This window comes from Prionailurus bengalensis, chromosome D4, assembly GCF_016509475.1.
Source record: "Prionailurus bengalensis isolate Pbe53 chromosome D4, Fcat_Pben_1.1_paternal_pri, whole genome shotgun sequence".
NCBI classification, from domain to species: domain Eukaryota; kingdom Metazoa; phylum Chordata; class Mammalia; order Carnivora; family Felidae; genus Prionailurus; species Prionailurus bengalensis.
In genome coordinates, this window is record NC_057359.1 from 72,658,992 (window position 1) to 72,681,744 (window position 22,753).

The 22,753-nt window shown below is 36.4% G+C and overlaps 1 protein-coding gene across 6 annotated transcripts in view; it reads right to left on the bottom strand.

Annotated features, from left to right (window-relative positions):
• Positions 1 to 22,753, bottom strand: part of PTBP3 (polypyrimidine tract binding protein 3) — a 121,479-nt gene that overhangs the window by 22,955 nt on the left and 75,771 nt on the right. For all 6 annotated transcript variants that reach the window (XM_043566339.1, XM_043566338.1, XM_043566342.1 and 3 more), the window contains 2 exons: positions 13,263 to 13,373; positions 11,677 to 11,851 (listed from right to left, as the gene is read on the bottom strand). In XM_043566339.1, the coding sequence (XP_043422274.1) occupies positions 11,677 to 11,851; positions 13,263 to 13,373 (286 nt within the window). The remainder of the gene's footprint in view (positions 1 to 11,676; positions 11,852 to 13,262; positions 13,374 to 22,753) is intronic.

Consider the following 22,753-nt stretch of genomic DNA (forward strand, 5'->3'; position numbering starts at 1 on the left):
TCAGGTAGAATGAGTGGGTCATAATGCAGGCACACATTTAACTTTTAAGGAAAGTGTCCAAGTCTTTGCTAAAGTGGCCTTACCTAAATTTTACATTGCCACCAACATAGTACACCAGTGAAAGATGGTCCACATCCTTGATACAGTAAACCTTATAAAATCTAGCCATTCTAATGGGCATGTACCGCTATCTTATAGTGATTTTAATTTCCACTTCCCTGATGACTGGGGATAAGCATCATTTCAGGTGCTTGTCGACATTCATATGCCATTTTTTGTACACTATCTTCATATCTTTTGCACATTTTTTCTTGGTTTGTTTTCTTCCTATTGAGTTATAAGAGGTCTTCACATAACTTGATATAACTACTATGTCTGATATATGTGCTGCAAAGGTTTTCCTTCAAGTCTGTAGCCTGCCTTTGATTTCCTTTTTTTAAAAAATTTACTTCTTTATTCTATTACTTTTTTTTAATATTTATTTTTGGAGAGCACAAGCAGGGGAGGGGCAGAGAAAGGGGGACAGAGGATCTGAAGCAGGCTCTGCACTGACAGGCTGACAGCAGTGAGCCTGATGTGGGGCTCAAACTCCCTAACTGCAAGATCATGACCTGAGCCAAAGTTGGACACTCAAATGACTGAGCCACCCTAAAGTTTATTTTTGAGAGAGAGAGAGAAAGAGAGAGAAAGAGAGAGAGAGAGAGAGAGAGAGAGAGAGAGTGTATAAGCATGGGAGGGGCAGAGAAGGGGGAGAGATAGAATCCCAAGCAGGCTCTGTCAGCACGGAGCCCAATGCAAGGCTTGAACACAAGAGTTGGACACTTACCCAACTGAGCTACCCACGTGCCCCTGCCTTTGATTTTCTTGATGTTATCTTTCAAGCACTGTTAACATACAGTGTAATATTAGTTTCATGTGTATATTACAGTGATTCAACATTTCTATATTCCCTACATCACCCAGTGCTCATGACTACAAGTGCTCTCCTTAATCACCATAACTTATTTAAACCCCCTCCCCCACTCTGGTAACCATTCGTTTCTTCTCTGTAAGTAAGAGCTGGGGGTGGGGTGCTCGGGTGGCTAAGTGACTGACTCTTGATTTTGGCTCAGGTCACAGTCTCACTGTTTGTGAGTTCAAGCCCCGCATCAGGCTCTGTGCTGACGGTGTGGAGCCTGCTTGGGATTCTCTCTGCCCCTCCCATGTGCTCTCTCTAAATAAAGAACTTAAAAAAAAAAAAGAAAGAAAAAAGAGTTCAGGTGCCTGGCTGGCTCAGTCAGAAGTGCATGCAAATATTGAGCTTGGGGTGATGAGTTCAAGTCTCATGTTGGGTAAACAGATTACCAAAAAAACCAAAACAAAAAAACCAAAACCAAACAACCAAACCAAACAAACAAACAAACAAACACAAATTAAAGTCTGTTTATTGATGTCTTTCTCTTATTTCTTCCTTTGTTTTATATTAGATTCTACATGAGTGAAATCATGTGGTAGTTGTCTTTCTGACTTATTTCACTTAGAATTATACTCCCTACCTCCATCCATGTCATTGGAAATGGCAAAATTTCATTTTTTATGGCTGAATAATATTCCATGTGTACACACATTCTTTTGCATGTTGCTGTCCAGTTTTCCCAACACTGTATGTTGAAGAGACTCTTTTTCCCATTGGATATTTGTTTCTGCTTTGTTGAAAATTAATGGACCACACAATCGTGGGTTTATTTCTGGGTTTTCTCTTCTGGTCTATTGACCTATGAAGTCCAGAATTATGATGTCCCCTGCTTTGCTTTTCTTTTTCAAGACTGCTTTGGCTGTTTGGGGTCTTTTGTGGTTCCATACAAATTTTAGGGTTGTTTGTTCTAGTTGTGAAATCTGCTCTTGGTTTTTGATAGAGATTGCATTAAATGCATAGACTGCTTTGGGTACTACAATCATTTAAAAATATTTGTTCTTTCAATACACGAACATGGAATGTCTTTCCATTTCTTTGTGTTGTCTTCCATTTCTTTCATCAGTGTTTTACAGTTTTCAGAGTACAGGTCTTTTACCTCTTTAGTTAAGTTTATTCCTAGGTATCCTACATAAGATATCTTAAATTATTTTTGGTACAATTGTAAATGGGATTGTTTTCTTAATTTCTCTATCTGCTGCTTCATTATTGGTATACAGAAATACAACAGATTTCTGTTCTTTCATTTTATATCCTACAACTTTACTGAACGTATCAGTTCTAGCAGTTTGTTGGTTGAGTCTTAGGGTTTTCTATATATAGTATTATGCCATCTGCAAATATTAAAAGTTTTACTTCTTCTTTCCCAAACTGGATGCCTTTTCTTTCTTTTGTTGTCTGATTGTTGTGGGTAGGACGTCCAGTACTATGTTGAATAAAAGTGCTGACAGTAGACATCCTCGTCATGTTCCTGACCTTAGGGGAAAAGCTTTCAGTGTTTCCCCATTAAGGATGATGTTAGCTGTGGGTTTTTCACACATGGCCTTATTTACATTAGGCCCTCTAAACCTACTTTGTTGGGCACTTTCATCAAGAATGGATGTTGTGCTTTGTCAAATGATTTTTCTGTTATTTACTGAAATGATAATATGGTTATCCTTTCTCTTACTGATGTGATGTATGATGTTGATTGAAATACGATTATTGAACCACCTTTGCATCCCAGGAATATCCCACTTGATTGTGATTTAAAAAAAAATGTATTGTTTAAAGCAGTTTGCTAGTATCTTACTGAGAATTTTTGCATCCATGTTCATCAGGGATATTGGCCTATAGTTCTCTTTAGTGGGTCTTTATCTGGTTTTGGTATCAGGATAATGTTGGCCTCAGGGAATGAATATGGAAGTTTTCCTTCCTCTTCTATTTTTTGGAATAGTTTGAGAACAAAAGTTATGAGTTTTTCTTTAAGTGTTTGGTAGAAACTGCCTGTGAAACCATCTGGTCCTGGGCTTTTGTTTGTTGGGAGTTTTTTGATTACTGATTCAATACCTTGACTGGTTACTGACTGTTCAAATTTCCTATTTCTTTCTGTCTCAGTTTTGATAGTTTATAGGTTTCTAGGAATTTAACCATCTCTTCTAGGTTGCCCGGTTTGTTGGCATATAGTTTTTCATAATATTCTCTTACAATTGTTTGTATTTCTGTGGTGTTGGTTTTTTCTCCTCTCATTTGTGATTTGGTGTCCTTTCTTTTTCTTTTTCTTGGCAAGTCTGACTAAAGGATAATCAATTTTACTGATTATTTTCCAAAGAACCAGCTCCTGGTTTCATTGATCTGTTCTATTGTTTTTTTGTTTTTAGTTTCTATATCATTTATGTCTGCTCTAATCTTTATTATTTATTTTCGTCCTTCTGCTGGTTTTCGGTTTTGTTTGTTGTTCTTTTTCTACCTCCTTTAGGTATAAGGTTAGGTTGTTTATGTGAGATTTTTCTTGCTTCCTGAGACAGGCCAGTATTACTATGAACTTCCCTCTTAGAACCACTTTTACTGCATCCCAGAGGTTTTGGACTGTTGTGCTTTCATTATCATTTGTTTCTATGTACTTTTTAATTTCTTCTTTTATTTCCTGGTTGACTCAGTCATGGTTTATTAGCATGTTATTTAGCCTCAATGTGCTTATGGTCTTTCCAGATTTTTTCTTGTGGTTGAAAAGATGCATGGTATCATTTTGATCTTTTGAATTTGCTGGTTTGTTTTGTGGTCTAATATGTGGTCTATTCTGGAGAATGCTCCATGAGCACTTGCAAATAATATGTATTCTGCTGTTTCAGGATGGAATATTCTGAATGTATCTGTTAAATCCATCTGTTCTGGTATGTCCTTCAAAGCCACAGTTTCCTTGTTGATTTTCTGTTTACATGAACTGTCCGTTGGGGTAAGTGGGGTGTTAAAGTCCCTTACTATTAGCATATTACTATCAATTAATTCCTTTATGTTTGTTAATAACTGTTTTATAGTGTATTTGGGTGCTCCTATGCTGGGTGCATAAATATTTATAATTTTTGTATCTTCTTGTTGGATTGTCCCCTTTTTAATTACATAACATCCTTATTTGTTCTTTACAGTCTTTGTTTTTAAGTCTGTTTTTGTCCAATGTAAGTACTGTTGCTCTCTTTCTTTTGAGATCTGTTTGTCTGACAGATGTTTCTCCATCCCTTCACTTTCAAACTGAATGTGTCTTTAGGTCTAAAATGAGTCTCCTGTAGGCAGCATTTAGATGGGTCTTGTTTAAAAAAATTTTTTTAAATGTTTGTTTATTTTTGAGAGAGAGAGAGAGAGAGAGAGAGAGAGAGAGAGAGAGTGAGTGGGGGAGGGGCAGAGAAAGAGGGAGACACAGAATCTGAAGCAGGCTCTGAGCTGTCAGCACACAGCCCAACACAGGGCTCGAACCCATGAACCACGAGATCATGACCTGAGGTGAAGTTGGACGCCCAACCAACTGAGCCACCCAGGCGACCCTAGATGGGTCTTATTTTTTAATCAATTCTGTCAATCTCTGTTTTGATTGGAGCATTTAGTCCATTTACATTCAAAGTAATTATTGATAGATACGTGTTTATTGCCATCTTATTACTTATTTTGTGGCTGTTTCTGATTTTCTCTGATCCTTTTTCTTTTCATGTTTTGCTGATTTTCTTTAGTGATATACTTGGATTTCTTCCTCTCTATTCTTTGAATGTTTTATTAGTGGGTTTTGGTATATGGTTACCATTAGGTTTGTATATAACTTCTTCTGCATTGGTTTAAACCTTACAGTATAGGTCTAAAGATCTATTTCAAGAAAGTCAGTTTGTCAGTATGGTACAAGATACAGAAAAAAATTTTTAATTTTTTCAGTATGAATACCTATGTGTCTAAAAACTTTTTGAAAAGATTTTCTTTCCCTATGGAATTTTACACTGTTGAAAAATCAACAGATGTATTACATATAAATGAGACTATTTCTAGACTCTGTATTCTGCTCTATTAATGTAAATCTATATATCCTATATACACTACCAAACTGGCTTGATTTCTGCAGCTTTACATTAAGTCTTTCATTAAGCAATTATTGTAAATACTTTGACTATTTTAGATAGCTTTTAAAAAAAATATTTATTTTAGAGACAGAGCACACGAGAGAGCGCACATGCAAGCAGGGAGGGAGCAGAAAGAGAGGGACAGAGAATCCCAAGCAGGTTCCATGCTATCGGCACAGAGCCTGACGTGGGGCCCGAACTCATGAAGCAGGAGATCATGACCTTAAAGTAAATCAAGAGTTGGACACTAAACCAACTTAGTCACCCAGGCGCCCCATGCTCATTTCACATATGAATAAACAAAAGTGCAGAGAAGTTAAACAATTCGCCCCAAGTCACACAGATCATAAATAGTAGGTCTAGAATTAGAATCTAAAAAGTATGATCCTGGGGCGCCTGGGTGGTTCAGTTGGTTAAGCATCCAGCTTTGGCTCAGGTCATGATCTCACGGTCCATGGGTTTGAGCTCCGCGTCAGGCTCTTTGCTGATAGATCAGAGCTTGGAGCCTGCTTCGGATTCTGTGTTTCCCTCTTTATCTTCCCCTCTGCCGCTTGCACTCTTTTTCTCAAAAATAAACATTTAAAAAGTATGGTCCTGAGGAATAAACATAACAAAGCATGCACATATTTGTGGAGTCACCTAAAGTCACCAAACTCTTTGGAAAGACATTAAGGAACATTCAAAAAAATGAAGAGATGTACAATGTTCAAAGACGGTTAAGACTGTATTGTAAAGATGTCAATTATCTTCTACGTGATTTATAAAGTCAACGTAATCCAAATGAACTCTAACAGCTTTTTCCTTGAGGATGTGACATGTTGACCCTAAAATTCATAGGTAAAATGATGAAGAAGTGCAAAGACACTCTTGAAAAATAAGGTAAATAGATTTATTCTGTCAGGTATTGAGACTTGTGGTGATGATTAAAGGAGAGACTAATAAAAAGACCCAGGAATAATACCCACAAAACAACTTAAGCAAATATTCAGCTAAAGTTAATGCTATGTGTTAACAACTCTGAAACCACACTCTGTGTATTACAAGATTGAGGAAATAAGTAAACACACTGAAGCTAATAGAAACTAAATATCTCATTCTTGAAGCAGGGAGCTAACAGTATGATAAGGGTGTGGGGATTGGAATTGGAGGTATTAGTTAAAATTTGTGGTTTTTAACCACACAGAGACATATATTTATGAAGCACAAAGAAATACATTTATGACCTACACATACATATGAATCCCAGTAATGTTCATTTAAAGTGCCTAGAAGCAATGATGTTCCTATCAACAATCAGCACATCTACTGCCTGAGTATTGATTTCAAAAAACCATTTCTAACTAAAAGGAACCGGGCCTCAATGGAGAAGTAGCCGACTGCAGCACTAAGGGAGGGAAGGTAAAGAAGTGCTGAAATATCTTCAACCAGAAAGTTAGGAAATGTTCAAACGAAGACGGGGATATGTCAAGGGCCATAGAAGCCACTGTGAAAGGGCTCCCACTGGCCAAACCTGGGACAGGTTGAACATAAAATGAAAAATCACAGCATAAAACCCACAGAATAAGAAGAATCTATAAGACCATGGGAATGCAAGCTGGTGCAGCCACTCTGGAAAACAGTATGGAGGTTCCTCAAAAAACTAAAAATAAAACTACCCTACGACCCAGCAATTACACTACTAGACATTTATCCAATGGTACAGGTGTGCTGTTTCGAAGGGACACATGCATCCCCATGTTTATAGCAGCACTACCAACAACAGCCAAAGTATGGAAAGAGCCCGAATGTCCATCGCTGGATGAATGGATAAAGAAGGTGTGGTATATATATATACAATGGTGTATTACTTGGCAATCAAAAAGAATGAAATCTTGCCATTTGCAACTATGTGGATGGGACTGGAGGGTATTAGGCTAAGTGAAATTAGAGAAAGACAAATGTCATATGACTTCACTCATATGAGGACGTTAAGAGACAAAACAGATGAACATAAGGGAAGGGAAACAAAAAATATAAAAATAGGGAGGGGGACAAAACAGAAGAGACTCATAAATATGGAGAACAAACAGAGTTACTGGAGGGGGTGTGGGCTAAATAGGTAAGGGGCACTAAAGAATCTACTGATATTATTGTTGCACTATATGCTAACTAATTTGGATGTAAATTAGAAGAAAATTAAATTAAAAATTATAAAAAAATCTGTAAGACCACATTGACAAGAAAAAATAAATGAGTAATAAATAAGCATAGAGACCTAATGCACAGTATAATGAATTTAGACAGACATTATTACATATAAATGTATCGAAGTAACATGTTACACACCCTAAATTCACACAATGTTAGATGTCAAATTTATTCAAAATGAATGAATAAATAAATGAAGGGAGTGGTGGTAAGAAAAAAGTCCTTTATAATAAAATTACAGCTAATAAGCATTAAAGGAATGATGAGATTAACAAATCTCCAATAAGGTAACCATCACAGTAACAACAATATTTGGCAATGGATGATACAATTCAAGAGTGAAAAGCGATAGGGAACAGGATATTTATATAGTCTCAATGTATCACCCTACAAATTACAGAGAAAAATAGTAATTTACTGGGAAGAAACTTTGCAGAAATCACGTTAGTAAGTGATCAAAGTTAGTATCGTCATGAATTAGATAAACTGGCATCCTATGTCTCCTGATGTAGCCAACTGAGAAAGACACAACGCTGTTTTAGCCAAAAAAAAACCCCAGACACTCATATTGAGAGACATTCTATGAAATACCCAACCTGAAATCTTCACCAATTCAAATATCATGAAAGACAAAGAGTGAGGAAATGTTCCAAATTAAAGGACTCTAAAGACACTCCAAATAAATTAGCCTAATACTGGTTTGGGTCTTTACCAGAAAAAATTCTCTTATAAAGAACATTACTTTTGCAACAGGCAAATTTCTAAAAGGTCTATGGATTAGATCATAGTATTATATAAATGTTTATTTCCCAATTTTGATAAGTGACCTGTGTTTAGGTAAGAATGTCCTCGTTCTTAGAAAATTCACACTGAGGGGTGCCTGGGTGGCTCAGTCGGTTAAGCGTCCGACTTCAGCTCAGGTCATGATCTCACGGTCCGTGAATTCGAGCCCCACGTCAGGCTCTGTGCTGACAGCTCAGAGCCTGGAGCCTGCTTCAGATTCTGTCTCCCTCTCTCTCTGACCCTCCCCTGTTCATGCTCTGTCTCTGTCTCAAAAATAAATGTTAAAAAAATAATTAAATAAATAAAATTAAAAAAGAAAATACACACTGAGTATTAAGAAGTAAAGAGATATCATGCCTGCAACTAACTCTCTAATAATTGAGGGGAAAAAGAAAAAACAACTATCCACCTCTTCCATATAATCAGAGAGACGATGAAGTAAATGTGGCATGATGTTAATTGAGGAATCTTGGATGCTTCTGGATATAAGGGAATTTCTTTGTACTAATCTTGCAACTTCAACTATTTCAAAACAAAATTATTAAAATACTATAAAGTTTATTTATTTTGAGAGAGAGACAGTGAAGGTGGGGAAGAGGCAAAGAGAGAGGGAGACACAGAGAATCCCAAGCAGGCTCTGCATTGTCAGCATGGAGCCCGACGCGGAGCTTGACCTCACAAAACTGAGATCATGACCTGGGCTGAAACCAAGAGTTGAATGCTCAACCAATTAAGTCACCCAGGTGGCACTAAAATACTATAAACTTTAGAATGTAGGTATATATATTTATGATGTCAGAGGAACAAAGGATTTCTTAAACAAGACACAAAAAATATAAATATAAAAGAAATGGCAAATAAATTTGACTAAATAAAAATACCATAACAAGAATAAACCAGTAAGCCAAAAATGGAAGAAACTATTTGAAACACATATAGCTATAGCCAACAAAGGACTATTGTGTGGGATATATATAAAAAGAATTTCCACCAAAAAAAAAAAAAAGAAAAAGAAAAAGAAAAGAAAGAAACAAGACAGCAAACACAAAAATAGGTAAAAAAAGTTAAAACAGAAAATTCATAAGGGAGAATGGCCAATAAACAAATAAAAATATGTTTAACCTCATGGGTAATCAGGAATATCTCACTGCAGCATTGTCCATAATGACCTCAAACTAAAACAATCCTAATGACTATCAACAATAGAATGGATAAACAAACTGTGGTATATTCATTCAATAGATATCTATATACTTGATGGTACTGAGAATGAATAAGCAACAGCCATATATATATATATATGGATGAATCACAAGTCAACAAAAGAAAATGAAGAGCATGATGCCATTTACATAAAATTCTAAATAAAGGAGAAAAAATGTTTAAATTAACACTTAGAGCTGCATAATGAGTGATAAGAAAAACATACACAAGGAAAAGGCAGAAAAGCAAAAGAATGAATATCATCAAATTTGAGACTGATCATCCTGGGACAGGAAGGGAAGGAACATACATAATCAATGAGAGTGCTACAAACACTGCTTCTTCAGGATATATAAATATATTATTTCTTAACCTGGATGATAACTACATGGGTGTTAAAATATATATTTGCATATTTTAGAAGATCTTCTAAAGGTATAGTGTATTATCACTAAAAACAGGGACAGAGTGCTTATGACTTAACCCTAGGAGCAGTAAAGAACCTTTAAAAAAAGAAAGAAGAGATAGTAAGGAAAAAGTCAGGAGAGTGGTATTGCACAAGCCAAGAGAAAAGAAGGGAATAGTGAATCAAGTTAAATATTAGCAAGAGGCAGAGTAAACTTTCACATAATATGCAAAAAAGTATTGTTCTCTGTTGATGAATCAGCTCTCTTAAGATGTAGACATTACTTTGCAATGACTAAGGATTTATTAAAACGATGAAAAAGACTGTTACTACTCTGTTATTTTATACTCAGAAACCAAAATTCTTGATCATAATTGAAAAATGTCCTCCTCCCATAATGTATAATTAATTACATCAAAAATATATACTCAATTATTGGAATAAGTACAGTTCTGCATTTGATAGCAAAGTTTTGGTAAACTTGAACGACAGCCTCAATTTCTATCATGTATTCCTGAAATTGTGATTACAAAGACCTCTGGCTCTGCCAAATCGGACATGTAAGTAGAGGCTGGTAACAAGTATAAAACACAAAAGTTTGGTTAGACCAAGACAGAAACTTTAACAGTTCAGGAACATGAACTGAACAATTCACTTGTCTTTCTCAGTTATAAATAACAGAAAGCTTTTACTTGAAAATAAAGTTACAAACTATTTTCCAGAAAATTGGACATGTGGCTAAGGATTCATTTTTCTCACCTATAAAATAAATATGGACTAAATATCACTTAAGGTCTCAATGAGCAGTATTGTATGGTGTCATCTGGGAAATGAAAACTAATCACAAAAGGTAATAAAATTTAATACTTTATCTAGATAATAAACCACACCTTCAAGGGCTGCAAAATCCAAAAGTAGCATATATCAACCTAATGATATACCCAACTGGGCCATCCATTGCTTCTTCCTTTACATAATGATTTGTTTTAAAAGTACACATATATTGGTAACTAATTTTATTTAAAAAAAAAATTTTTTTTTTTAATGTTTATTTTTGAGACAGAGAGAGACAGAGCATGAACAGGGGAGGGTCAGAGAGAGGAGGAGACACAGAATCTGAAACAGGCTCCAGGCTCCGAGCTGTCGGCACAGAGCCTGATGCGGGGCTCGAACTCACGGACCATGAGATCATGACCTGAGCCGAAGTCGAACGCTGAACCAACTGAGCCAACCAGGCGCCCCTATTGGTAACTAATTTTAAATAAAAGAAAAAAGCCCTTCAAACCAACATTTGCAGAGATAATTCAGAAGGTTGTAATTTTAATAATTATAATGCAAAAATACAACTTCACACAAACTTAAGTTACAGATGGGAGTTCTGATTTATAAAAAAAACAAAATAAAATAAATCCCCTTCTTTGAACAGAGGAAGAACATACCACTAATTTAGGCCCTTTTTTAAAATAACACTACTTCAGGGGCACCTGGTGGCTCAGTCAGTTAACCAACTCTTGGTTTCAGCTCAGGTAATGATCTCATGGTTTATGGGTTCAAGCCCCACATGGGGCTCTGTAGTGACAGTATGGAGCCTGCTTGGCATTCTGCCTCCTCTCTCTGCCCCTCCCTGGTCACTCCCTATCTCTCTCTTCCAAAAATAAATAAATATTTAAAAATAAATAAAATACTACTACTTCAAAAGGAGAAAAGTATTTCTCTCAAGAACACAGATACCAATATTCCGTGGCTATAAGTCAACACATTTAAAGCAATGTTAATACTTATGAGCATTAATTTAAAGCAAATGGTTGTTTGGCTTATAAAGAATGAGTAAGATTAATGTTAGAACATAAATTTTTAACTCAATTTCAGATATTCATTTGTTTTGCCAACTAACAGAATCTACTAATATTAAGATTTAATTAAAGGACACATTTTGTTCCAAGATTTTTCTTTCCTTTAGAAATCCTGAGAGAATCCAAGAAGAAAAAGGCTGATATGCACAGATTAATGTATAAAACTTGTAACTTCAGAAAGCTTGCTTTGCGACCCAAAATGGAACTACTCACCAAAAGCAGCAGCCATAGGGGGTTCAAGGGATGGCTGGCCATCACCAGTAGGAAGGTCTAAACGAGTGAAGTCTCTGCTTTTGTCATTATTATATTTCACATTAAGGCTGGTGAGCTTGGAGAAGTCAATACGCAGAGTGCAGCATGCATTATAGATATTCTGGCCATCCAGAGCCTAAAGCATGTAAGAAAGGGACTGAGGTTTTGCAAGACAACAACACTGATAAATCAAGTAGCCTCTACTTTGACACAGAGTGGCAATTAGGTGTAAAGCAGAGAGTAAAGGACTAACAGCCAAAGACTTGTGTTTACTTTTACCTAGGTCACTAACTGTGTGAATGTAAGAGAGAAAAAGAAAATCTCTCAGTTTTTCACAATGTCATAATAATCCCTTTCTTGTCTATGGTAAGATCAAATGAAAGGAGAGAAATGTAAAAGCGTGGAAAACTTACACATTATTGAGCATCGTACTAGCTACCATTATGATTATTTTGTCCACAACAAATGTTTAAAAATGATTTGATTTTAAATTTCATCGCATTTTTTAGCACACTTCACACAGTTTAAGATGAAACCACAACATATGAAATATTATCTCTTTTTTTTCTCTTGTAAATCTATTTTATAATACTTTGAATAATAAATGAGGGAAATTTTGCAATTAGTTCTGACATAAGACCAAAGATCAGTAATTCTTACCCCCTTCACAATAATGAAAACTTATCAAAGGAATATATGTAGCCACTTGACTTTCACAAATGCTCAAATTTATAAAAATAGATACCAGAAACCCCAAAACATGAAATATGCAAATATACAAAAAACACTGACTTATAAACAGTTATTGATGAGTACATCATCATAAAGGTACAAAGTAATATGTGCAGGTAAAGGGTACAACAAATATAAAGTCCATATTCCTAATATGGCAGACAGTGTGTGGTACAGAAAACTCCTAAAAACCTTAGTCCCAATCTTTGAAAAGAAATTAGAAATAATTCAGATACTGATAAAAGATAGAATTAGGGTTAAGAATAGATCTCAATAGGAGATGAGTAAAGTATAATTAAACTGAGTATGAAATTTTCTACTTGTCAAAAGTCAAGCACTCATGTACTAAAAAAAAAAAGACAATATAAACCAACAGCAGCAAGCTTCCTAAAATGTATATTCACAAAATCAGAGCTCAACAAAATTCAGCAGTGAATACAGTTACAAAATTACAATCTTTGGGCGACTGAATCAAAATGAAGATACAAGAAAAAAGATAATTCTACTTTATTATTCAGATTTTATCAGGAATACTGTACTCCACTTCTAGACTTTAAAAATATGACAGAAATGAGTCCCAAAGATCTGAGAGGTGATAAATGATTTGAAACCATTTCATATGAAGAAAGTAATCTTTAGCTTATCATTTTAAAAAGCATATGGAACAGTGCATTTAAAAGCAGTAAATTTTATATTACGTATGTTTTACTACAATTAAAAACACACAGTAAATTGCAGCAAGGGAGAAGACATGATGGCATTCTTTGGTATCACTGAAGACTAACAAATGAAAAATGAAAAAAGATCATAATTACCATTTTGGCATAATGTGCATTCACTGGGTCAGCATACTGAAGCAAGGCTTGAAACTGATTATTCTTTGTAAAGGTGATAATCTTCAAGACTGTGCCAAATTTAGAAAATATCTGGAAAAAGTTCACAGGTTAAATCTAAGGTAAAAATTAGGCTAATGTACTTTTATAAATATAACTCAATTCATAAATTCCATTTTTGTCTATTATTTTTTTAAGTTTATTTATTTTGAGAGAGAGAGAGAGTGAGAACAAGTGGGGAAGGAACAGAGAGAGAGAGAGAGAGAGAGAGACAGAGACAGAGACAGAGGGAGGGAGGGAAGGAGGGACAGAATCCCAAGCAGGCTCTGTGCTATCAGCGCAGAGCCTGATGGCAGGGCTCAAACTCACGAACCATGAAATTTTGACCTGAGCCGAAATCAACAGTCAGATGCTTAACCGACTGAGCCACCTAGGCAGCCCTAATGAAAATAATTTCCTCTATTAAAATTGTCGGTACAAAAATGACTTAAATCAAGCCTAAGATGTTAATGTTTCAACATCCACGCGTGGCCTAAAACAGTGCCTGATGCACAACAGGCACTCAAATATTTAACCTATTTTATAGTATGTGATAAATGGCACAATATGAAAAACATGAGACTACAGTAGGAATTACTGGTAAGAGATAATGGTGTTACAAAGCATATGAATGGAAGTGGAAGAGTCATATGGATCAACTATTTCACCTTGAGAATCAGCATCAACTTCTTAAGATTTTTATAGGCAGACAAACTATAAAATGTTCCTCTACAGGCCACTCTGTTAATTCATTCAATATTCAAAGAGCACTGTTCTAGGCCTTGGAAATCAGCAGTGAATAACAACAAAAGTCTATGCCCTAAGGAAAGACAGACGATAAATGAAAAACGATGTCTCATCATAAAAAAGTGTTATGAATAAAAATAAAAGGAAAAGGGATAAGAGTGAACTGGAATGTAACTTGGGAAGGTGCAAGACTGGTCAAAGAAGGCCTCTCTGAAGTGTCTTTGGAGAAGAGGAATAAACACAGTGTGGAGATTTCCTGACAGATACCTGGTTACCCTAGCAAATTCTTACAATATACTTGCTCTACTCCATCACCAATAGCCACGGTTACTACAATGCACTTTGTTTTCCTCTTATATCCCATCCCATCTTAAATGTGGATCTTAATCAGCCAGAAGCTTGTCCGTCCACTTTTAAGAATAAAAAGATAATTATTCCCTATGCTGGTAAGAATTTGCTATTATCACTATTATCAAATACTATATATGAATGTCCTTAATAGCCAAATAGTCCTTCCTCCCTTTTAATTACCTTTAGAAAGAATGATCAATAATAAATACCCTAAAGCACAGCAGCAAAAGAATAGGCAACTTCTACTACATCAAAATTTAAGACTTATGTGCATCAAAAGACACTATCAACAGAGTGAAACAGCAACCCACAAAACAGGAGATCATATTTGCAAATCATATCCGGTAAGGGGTTACTATCCAAAATATATGAAGAACTCCTATAATTCAACAACAAAAATCAGCAAAGGACTTAAAAATAATCAAATAGCCAATAAACACATGAAAAGATGCTCAGCACCACTAATCATCAGGGAAATGCAAATAAAAACTCAATGAGATTTCTCACTCATTAGGACAGCTTTTATCAAAAAACAAAAAACAAACACAGAAAATACCAAGGGTTGGTGAGGATGTGGAGAAAACAGAACCCTTGTGCACTGTTGGTAGGAATGTAAAATGATGTAGCTGCTATGGAAAATAGGATGGTGGTTCTTCAAGAAAAGCAAAAAAAAAAATTACCATATGATTCAACAGTTCGACTTCTTAGTATAAGCCCAAAAGAACCAAAAGCAGGGACTTAAAGGTATTTATTTGTACATCCATGTTGGTAGCAGCATTATTTGCAAAAGATGGAAGCAACCTAAATGTCCATCCACAGATGAATGGACAAACAAAAATGTGTTAAATACATACAAAGGAATATTCAGCCTTTAAAAGAAAGGATATTCTGATACATGCTACCACATGGATGAACCCTAAAGACACTTAAGTGAAGTAAGCCAGTCACAAAAGAACAAATTATCCATGGTTCCACTTATATAATGTAAAGAAGTCAAATTCATAGACAGCAAGTAGAATGGTGGCTGCCAAGGGCTGAGAGAAAAGGGGAATGGGGAGGTATTTTTTAATGGGTGTGGGAGTTTCAATTTAGGAAGACAAAAAGCTTTTTGGAGATATAAGGTGAGTGGTGATAATTGCAAAACAATGAGAGTGTATTTAATGTCACTGATCTGTACACTTAAAAAACAGTTGGGGCGCCTGGGTGGCGCAGTCGGTTAAGCGTCCGACTTCAGCCAGGTCACGATCTCGCGGTCCGGGAGTTCGAGCCCCGCGTCGGGCTCTGGGCTGATGGCTCAGAGCCTGGAGCCTGTTTCCGATTCTGTGTCTCCCTCTCTCTCTGCCCCTCCCCCGTTCATGCTCTGTCTCTCTCTGTCCCAAAAATAAATAAACGTTGAAAAAAAAATTAAAAAAAAAAAAAAAAAACAGTTAAAATGGTAAATTTTACGTATACTTTACAACCCCCAAATAAAATAAACTGTCCTAAAGTCCAAATACTCATTTTTGGCAAAATGCTAACAGATAATCAGCTTAGAGTCAAACACTTCTTATAGGAGATAACACCATTGAACAAGATTTGCAGAACCAATTTGTCTTAGAAGGGCTCATCAAAAAATGTTATTACTTAAAATTAGTCTGAGGATTCTTTGTTGAAATTCCTTAAAAAAAAAAAAACGCAGTTAATTTAGTTATGGTCATATTTCAGAGTTTAGAACTTTGGGATCTTGGGCGCCTGGGTGGCTCAGTCATTAAGCATCAACTTTGGCTTAGGTCAGGATCTCACATTCCATGAGTTTGAGTCCCACATCAAGTGAGCTTGAGCCCCACTTTGTGTGATCTCGTTCCCTGCTTCGGGTGAGCTTGAGCCCCACCTAGAGTGATCTCATGCCCCTCTGGTGAGCACGAGATCAGCTTTTCAGGTAAAACAAGAGCCCTGGGCAAGCCCTGCTTCTCTCTTTCTGCCCCTCGTGGGATTCTCCCTCCCTCTTTCTCTCTCTGCTCCTTGCTCACTAGTGCCCTCGCTCTCTCAAAACAAACAAAAACCAAACAAACAAACAACTGATCTTAATCTCTCATTTAACTGTTCTGAAAACATTAGGAATTTCTTTTTGTTCTTTTAATGAAAATTCTGGTCCTGTCACAGGCATTTCCTCAGTACACCCTGTGTGTTCTAGATAATATTCTTAAAATTTATAAAAGAATACCACACTTATCTTCTCAGCTGACTGTCAAAGAATATAGATTTTATGTTGTATCTTTCTTTAAGATACAAGCATTCCCGGGAAAAGGTCTTGTATTTTCTTATTTCCATCCTTGGTGATACTGTGATCACAAACACACCCCGATCTGTATAAGTGCATAATCTGAGTGTTGGGTAAAGGAGTAGTAATAGACTTTTTTACTGCAGCCACAGGTAGTATTCTAAACTACAAGATTATATCATATATAATTTTGCTCTGGTTTACTTCTCTAACCACATTTCCTGATACTCTATATCACACTATTTATACCAACAATGTGCAGTTGTGTCTAGTTCTCTAAATGTACCAAGTGATTTCAGACATCTATGCCTATACACACGGCTATTCCCTTTTTCTTAGAACTCTATGCTTAATACCTAGTAAATTTTCATTTATCTTTTCCAAAATTCAGCTCAGGAAAGTAATGCCACCAGAAAATTCTCAGCCTCTCCCAAGTATCAACAGAGTTCATTCTCTTTCTTATTACTCCCTTCTTGGTCTCATATATATTTTTGTTTTACTTATACTGTGCTATACATTTGTTTACATATGTCTCCTTTAATTAGACTGAAAGCTCCTTGAAGGTGTGTATGTACACACACACACACACACACACACACACACACACACACCCCTTGTCTTAATCATTTCTATATCATTGAGTAAAATTCTTGGCATATAAACAAGTACATCATAAATGCTTATTATTAACTGATAAAGAATTATACTTAGACCTGACTGGAATTACGGCAACATGCAGTTTTTTGAAAATAATAAACATTCTTCATGTAAAATATCTCATTAATGAAGTAGTAAGAACATACAATTCGCTCTCAAATCTGGAATTTTACACTAAATTATGCTTAGAACCTAGAAAATTTCTACTTAACCTTCAGATTTTATTAATGTTTACATTCTCTCATTTAACATGAACACCAACATGATGCACATCCTCACTCACTGATTTGTTTGGCTGTGTGATTTTTAACTGAATGTGTTAACAGAATATAAATGGGTGGAACTGGCTAACCATGGACAGTTACCTAGGGTCCCCTGGATTGTATGTATTGACAGAGTAGCTTTAAACATCAATCTGATACTTTTGAACAAAGTAAGTGAGCAACACCAGGGAATCTAGGCTAATGCCTCAAGTGTGATTTTTTTAAAAATTTGAGAGAGAGAGAGAGAGAGAGAGAGAGAGAGAGAGAGAGAGAGAGTCCTAAGCAGTCTCTGCACTGTCAGCACAGAGCCTGATGCAGGGCTTGAGCCCACGAACAAACCACAAGATCATGACCTGAGCCGAAGTCGGACGCTTAACCATCTGAGCCAACCAGGCACCCCTCGAGTGTGATTTTTAACAACTTTTCATAATTACCAACAGTAATACCAACAGTAATAATTTACCAACAATTTTAAACAGATTTGGTCTCATAAGATTAACATTCAGGAAAGTTTAATATATATGGATTTATTATTATTGATTACAGTAATAATTTGACTCTTTGATTCTACTTCTCTAACATATTTATTTTTCTGTCATAAACACAAACACACAGACCCAACTCTTGATGTCTCCTGTGCATTTAATCTTCTAAGACTTTAAAATGGGATGAAAAGAGAGGTGCCTGGGTGGCTTAGTGGATTAAGCACCTGACTCTTGATTTCAGCTCAGGTCATGATCTCATGGTTCATGAGGTCAAGCCCTAAGTCAGGCTCTGCACTGACAGCATGGAGCCTGCTTGGGATTCTTTCTTCCTCTCTCTCTACTCCTCCCCTGCTTGTGTGCACATGTGCGCACTCACTTTCTCGAAACAAACAAACAAAAAAACAAACATTAAAAGGGGGGGGGGGGATGAAGAGAATACCAGAGATCAAATTCAGGTAAAATTAATCTTCATGGTGATGTTTATACATGGAGCACTTATCAGAAACTAAAAAAGTTCACTAGTATTTACTTGTAAAAGTGTACTTGGGCACCTGGGTGGCTCAAACATCCAAAAATAAATACACACTAAAAAAAAAACAAACCCAAAAACCTAGTGTATCGGCCATAATTTGTTTACAGTAGTTTTTGTCCCCAATGAAACAGTAAGATTTAAGAACCAGAATTGTATATTACTAGTACTGACTCTTTTAATAATTGCTTTTTAAAGTTATTTATCTTTACTCTGCAATTCAAAAAGATCAGTTCTTTATCTTGAAGACATTCATCTATTGGACATTCATAAAAAACTCCCATAAATAACAGTATTTGGAAGTAATGGACTACATGAGAACATTGTTTTGTACTATTTCAGTACACAAAGAAATTTTTTAGTATGCAAGGTTGAATTTACATTATGGAATTGTTGAGAAATGACTTCCTAACTTACAAACACTCTCTAGATTATGCAATCCAATCCAATGGCTTTAATTACCACCCATATGCTGATGATAACCAAATCTCCAGCCCTGAATTCCTACACTCGTTCCAAACTTATTTCCCAATTGTCTATTCAACATCAACCACTTGCATGCCTAATAGGTATCCCAAAATTATCTTGTCCAAAACACTACCTCTACCCCTGCCCCAAATCTCCTTTTCCCTTTAGTCTTTACTATCTTAGCATAAAATTGCTCTATTTTACCAGAGGCTCACATCCAAAATCTGGAAGGCATTCTTGATTACTCCACTTTTTCTTCATAATCCACGATTACTCAACCCATCAGCAAATCCTTCCAAATATATCCATAATCACCACTTCCCGAGACCACATCCTCACATGGGTCACCACCATCTCTTACCTGGACTATGCTAAGATCCTCCACTTATGCCTACAATTTATTCTTAACACAGCAACAAGAGTGATTCCATTAAAACATAAATCTATCATCTTACTCCTCTACTCAAAATCCTCTAATGGCTTCCCATCTTACATAGTGTAAAGATTATAAAGGCTTTGCATCATCTGGATCCTAACCCCTTCTCTGATTCTATCATTTATAGTTTTCCCACTTTTTACAATTGCAATTACATAGCCTTATTTCTGATATTTCAACACATTAAGCACCCTTGCACTTAGACACTTCACACTTGCTGTTCTTTCTGTGTTATTTTACCACATACGTTAAGCCTCTGCTCAAATATCATATTGAAAACCTCCGTTAACTTTCCTCACCTGAAATAGCACCACTCTCATCTCACTCACTCACTCCCCTTACCATGAGCTAAAGAAAAAAACACTAACTTCAAGAGATGTCAGAGAAGAGCTTAGCTAATGCCAACTCTTCAGCAAAAAATATAAAATAATATGCTAATTAATTACAACAGGTGCAACCAACTCCATACTTCCATGTATTATCCCACCACAATATTCATCACATTTTTAGGCTATTACTTAGGAAGTTATATCTTACCCACAAGACCAGAGCAAGGATCAGTTTCTTACAGTGCAATTTGCTAGTGTCTAATAATTATAGCTAACATTTCTTGAGCACTTAATATGTATCTTTCTAATGTATACCTTAATATTTCTAGGTGCCTTAAATGCATTAACTCATGTAATCTTCACAATAAAGATATAAAGATACCTTCACAGTAAAGATATAAAGATATATAAAAGATAGACACCATGTCCAGCCCCATCATATAAATAAGAAAAAGATACAGAGAGGTAAGTTAGTTGCCCAGGGTTATACAGGTAGTAAGTGGAAGAGCCAGGATTCAAACCAGCTCCAGACCCTGTATCCTTAATCATGTTATACTACACTTTAGTTGGCTAATGACACAGAGTGCTAGGGGAGAGGGCTCAGTTAATGCAATGAGAGAAAGACTGAGGAGGCAAATTTGAGCTGTAGACTGAATGATGTAGGTTCAACTAAGTGACCGTCTCAGTGAAGTGTTTTGGAAAGAAATAGGAGATAGAAACGGACTAAGACATGAGTAAACTGGGGGCAAAGGGCCAGAAAAGCCAGTGGCTAAATAAGCAGAAGGGTGTTAGGAAATGAGGTTAAAGAGAAGGGGAGAGGTCTGCATGTGGGACCTTAAGGGCCTTGGTAAGGGCTTTGATTTCATTCCAACAGCAAGGGAAAAGAGGATTAAACAAGGAAGTGTGATAACTGAAAGGCTGAGAGTCCTGCTTACTATTAAGGACTCTCAGAATTACTCCTCTTCACTCTGAAGGACCCCATGATCTTTTGGGAGAGAAACAAGGTTTGTTACTGCTCTCAGGGAAAAAAATAAATGGAATGACAGGGCAGAACCACAAGACTCTAGCTAAACTCAAGGCTGAATGATGGCACTGTTGAGCCACAGGTGCAAGAACATCTTCTGTAAAACAGCGTTAGTAAGTTAGTAGTAGCTTCGATGTTACCGTTACAAAAGCAAACAAACACTGCTGATGGATCACAGTGCTCACTGACACTCTGGGATAAACATAGGACAAGAAAAGTCACCAGAACTAAGAAGCCAATCACTTAAGCAACTGCTGAAACCTTTGTAAGGAAGAAGGGTGGCTAGGGATAGTACTGTTAAGGCCTTTCCTAGACATGCTTCACAAATACGTATATTTAGAAAATGGTATACATAAAACTACAATAGGGAACACAGTAGGCCTAATAAATGGTATATTTTGATATTTATATGCATGGCACAGGAACTGTGTTGGGAAATGTATCTGAACTTTATTGCCAATTAGTACAATGACTATGGGAAAGTAATGTGACTTTAAGGACCCCAGTTTCCTAATTTATAAAATGTGAGAATAGGATGGAAAGTACTTCAATTCTTTTCTTTTTTTAAATTATTTTTTTAACGTTTATTTATTTTTGAGACAGAGAGAGACAGAGCATGAACGGGGGAGGGTCAGAGAGAGAGAGAGACACAGAATCCGAAACAGGCTCCAGGCTCTGAGCGGTCAGCACAGAGCCCGACGCGGGGCTTGAACTCACGAACCGCGAGATCATGACCTGAGCCGAAGTCGGACACTTAACTGACTGAGCCACCCAGGCGCCCCGGAATGTACTTCAATTCTTAAACACACATGCACATATACATCCCTATGACTCTTCACTTAGTAGTGCAAAGCCAAAGGTTTGGAAAACAGTTAAATGATTCTGGACTGACTTGGCATCACACTATGCAGTACATACTGAGATATAAATATGAAAATAAGTATATGTTTTAGTGTTTAAAATTTTTTAAATATTTATTTATTTTTGAGAGAGAGAGTATGCACGCCTGAGTGAGGGATTGGGGTGGGGAGAGGGAGAGAGGGAAAGTGGGGAGAGAGAGAGAGAGAGAGAGAGAGAAAGAGAATCCGAAGCAGGCTCTAGGCTCTGAACTGTTAGCACAGAGGTGGATGCAGGGCTTGAACCCACAAGCTAGGAGATCATGACCTGAGCTGAAGCTGGATGCTTAATTGACTAAGCCACCCAGGTACCCGTTTTAGTGTTTTAACATTACAGTGTATGGCTTGACAAGTATGAGGGAATGGAATCAATATGCAGCAAAAGAGGACAAAAACTAATTGAAGTTTTGGGGTTAGATACCAAGTAATTGTACGTTACATTTTGAGGATATGTATATATGGAGTATTAGTTAAAACTGTAACAAGCAGGGGTGCCTGGGTGGCTCAGTTGGTTAAGCAGCCGGCTTTGACTCAGGTCATGATCTTGCAGTTTATGAGTTCAAACCTCACATTGTGCTCTCTGCTGTCAGCACAGAGCCCGCCTTGGATCTTCTGTCCTCTTCTTTCTTGCCCTCTTTTGGAAATACACACACACACACACACACACACACACACACACACACACACATACACACACACACACACACATATACATATATATACATATACATATATACACACACATATATATATGTATAACAAGCATACAAAACACAACATTGGACTTCATATTAGGAGGCTTGAGTTCTGTCTCTTCAGTTACTCTGTACAATATTTAATTATCTCTCAGTTTTACTCACTACAAAATTATGTAACTTAGTTACCTTCCAGTTCTTAAATTCGACACTCTCATAGTAGGCCATGATGTGGTGGGGTGCCTTTTATCACAACAGTTTGGACATATTAATGGGTAGTCTATGAAAATTATG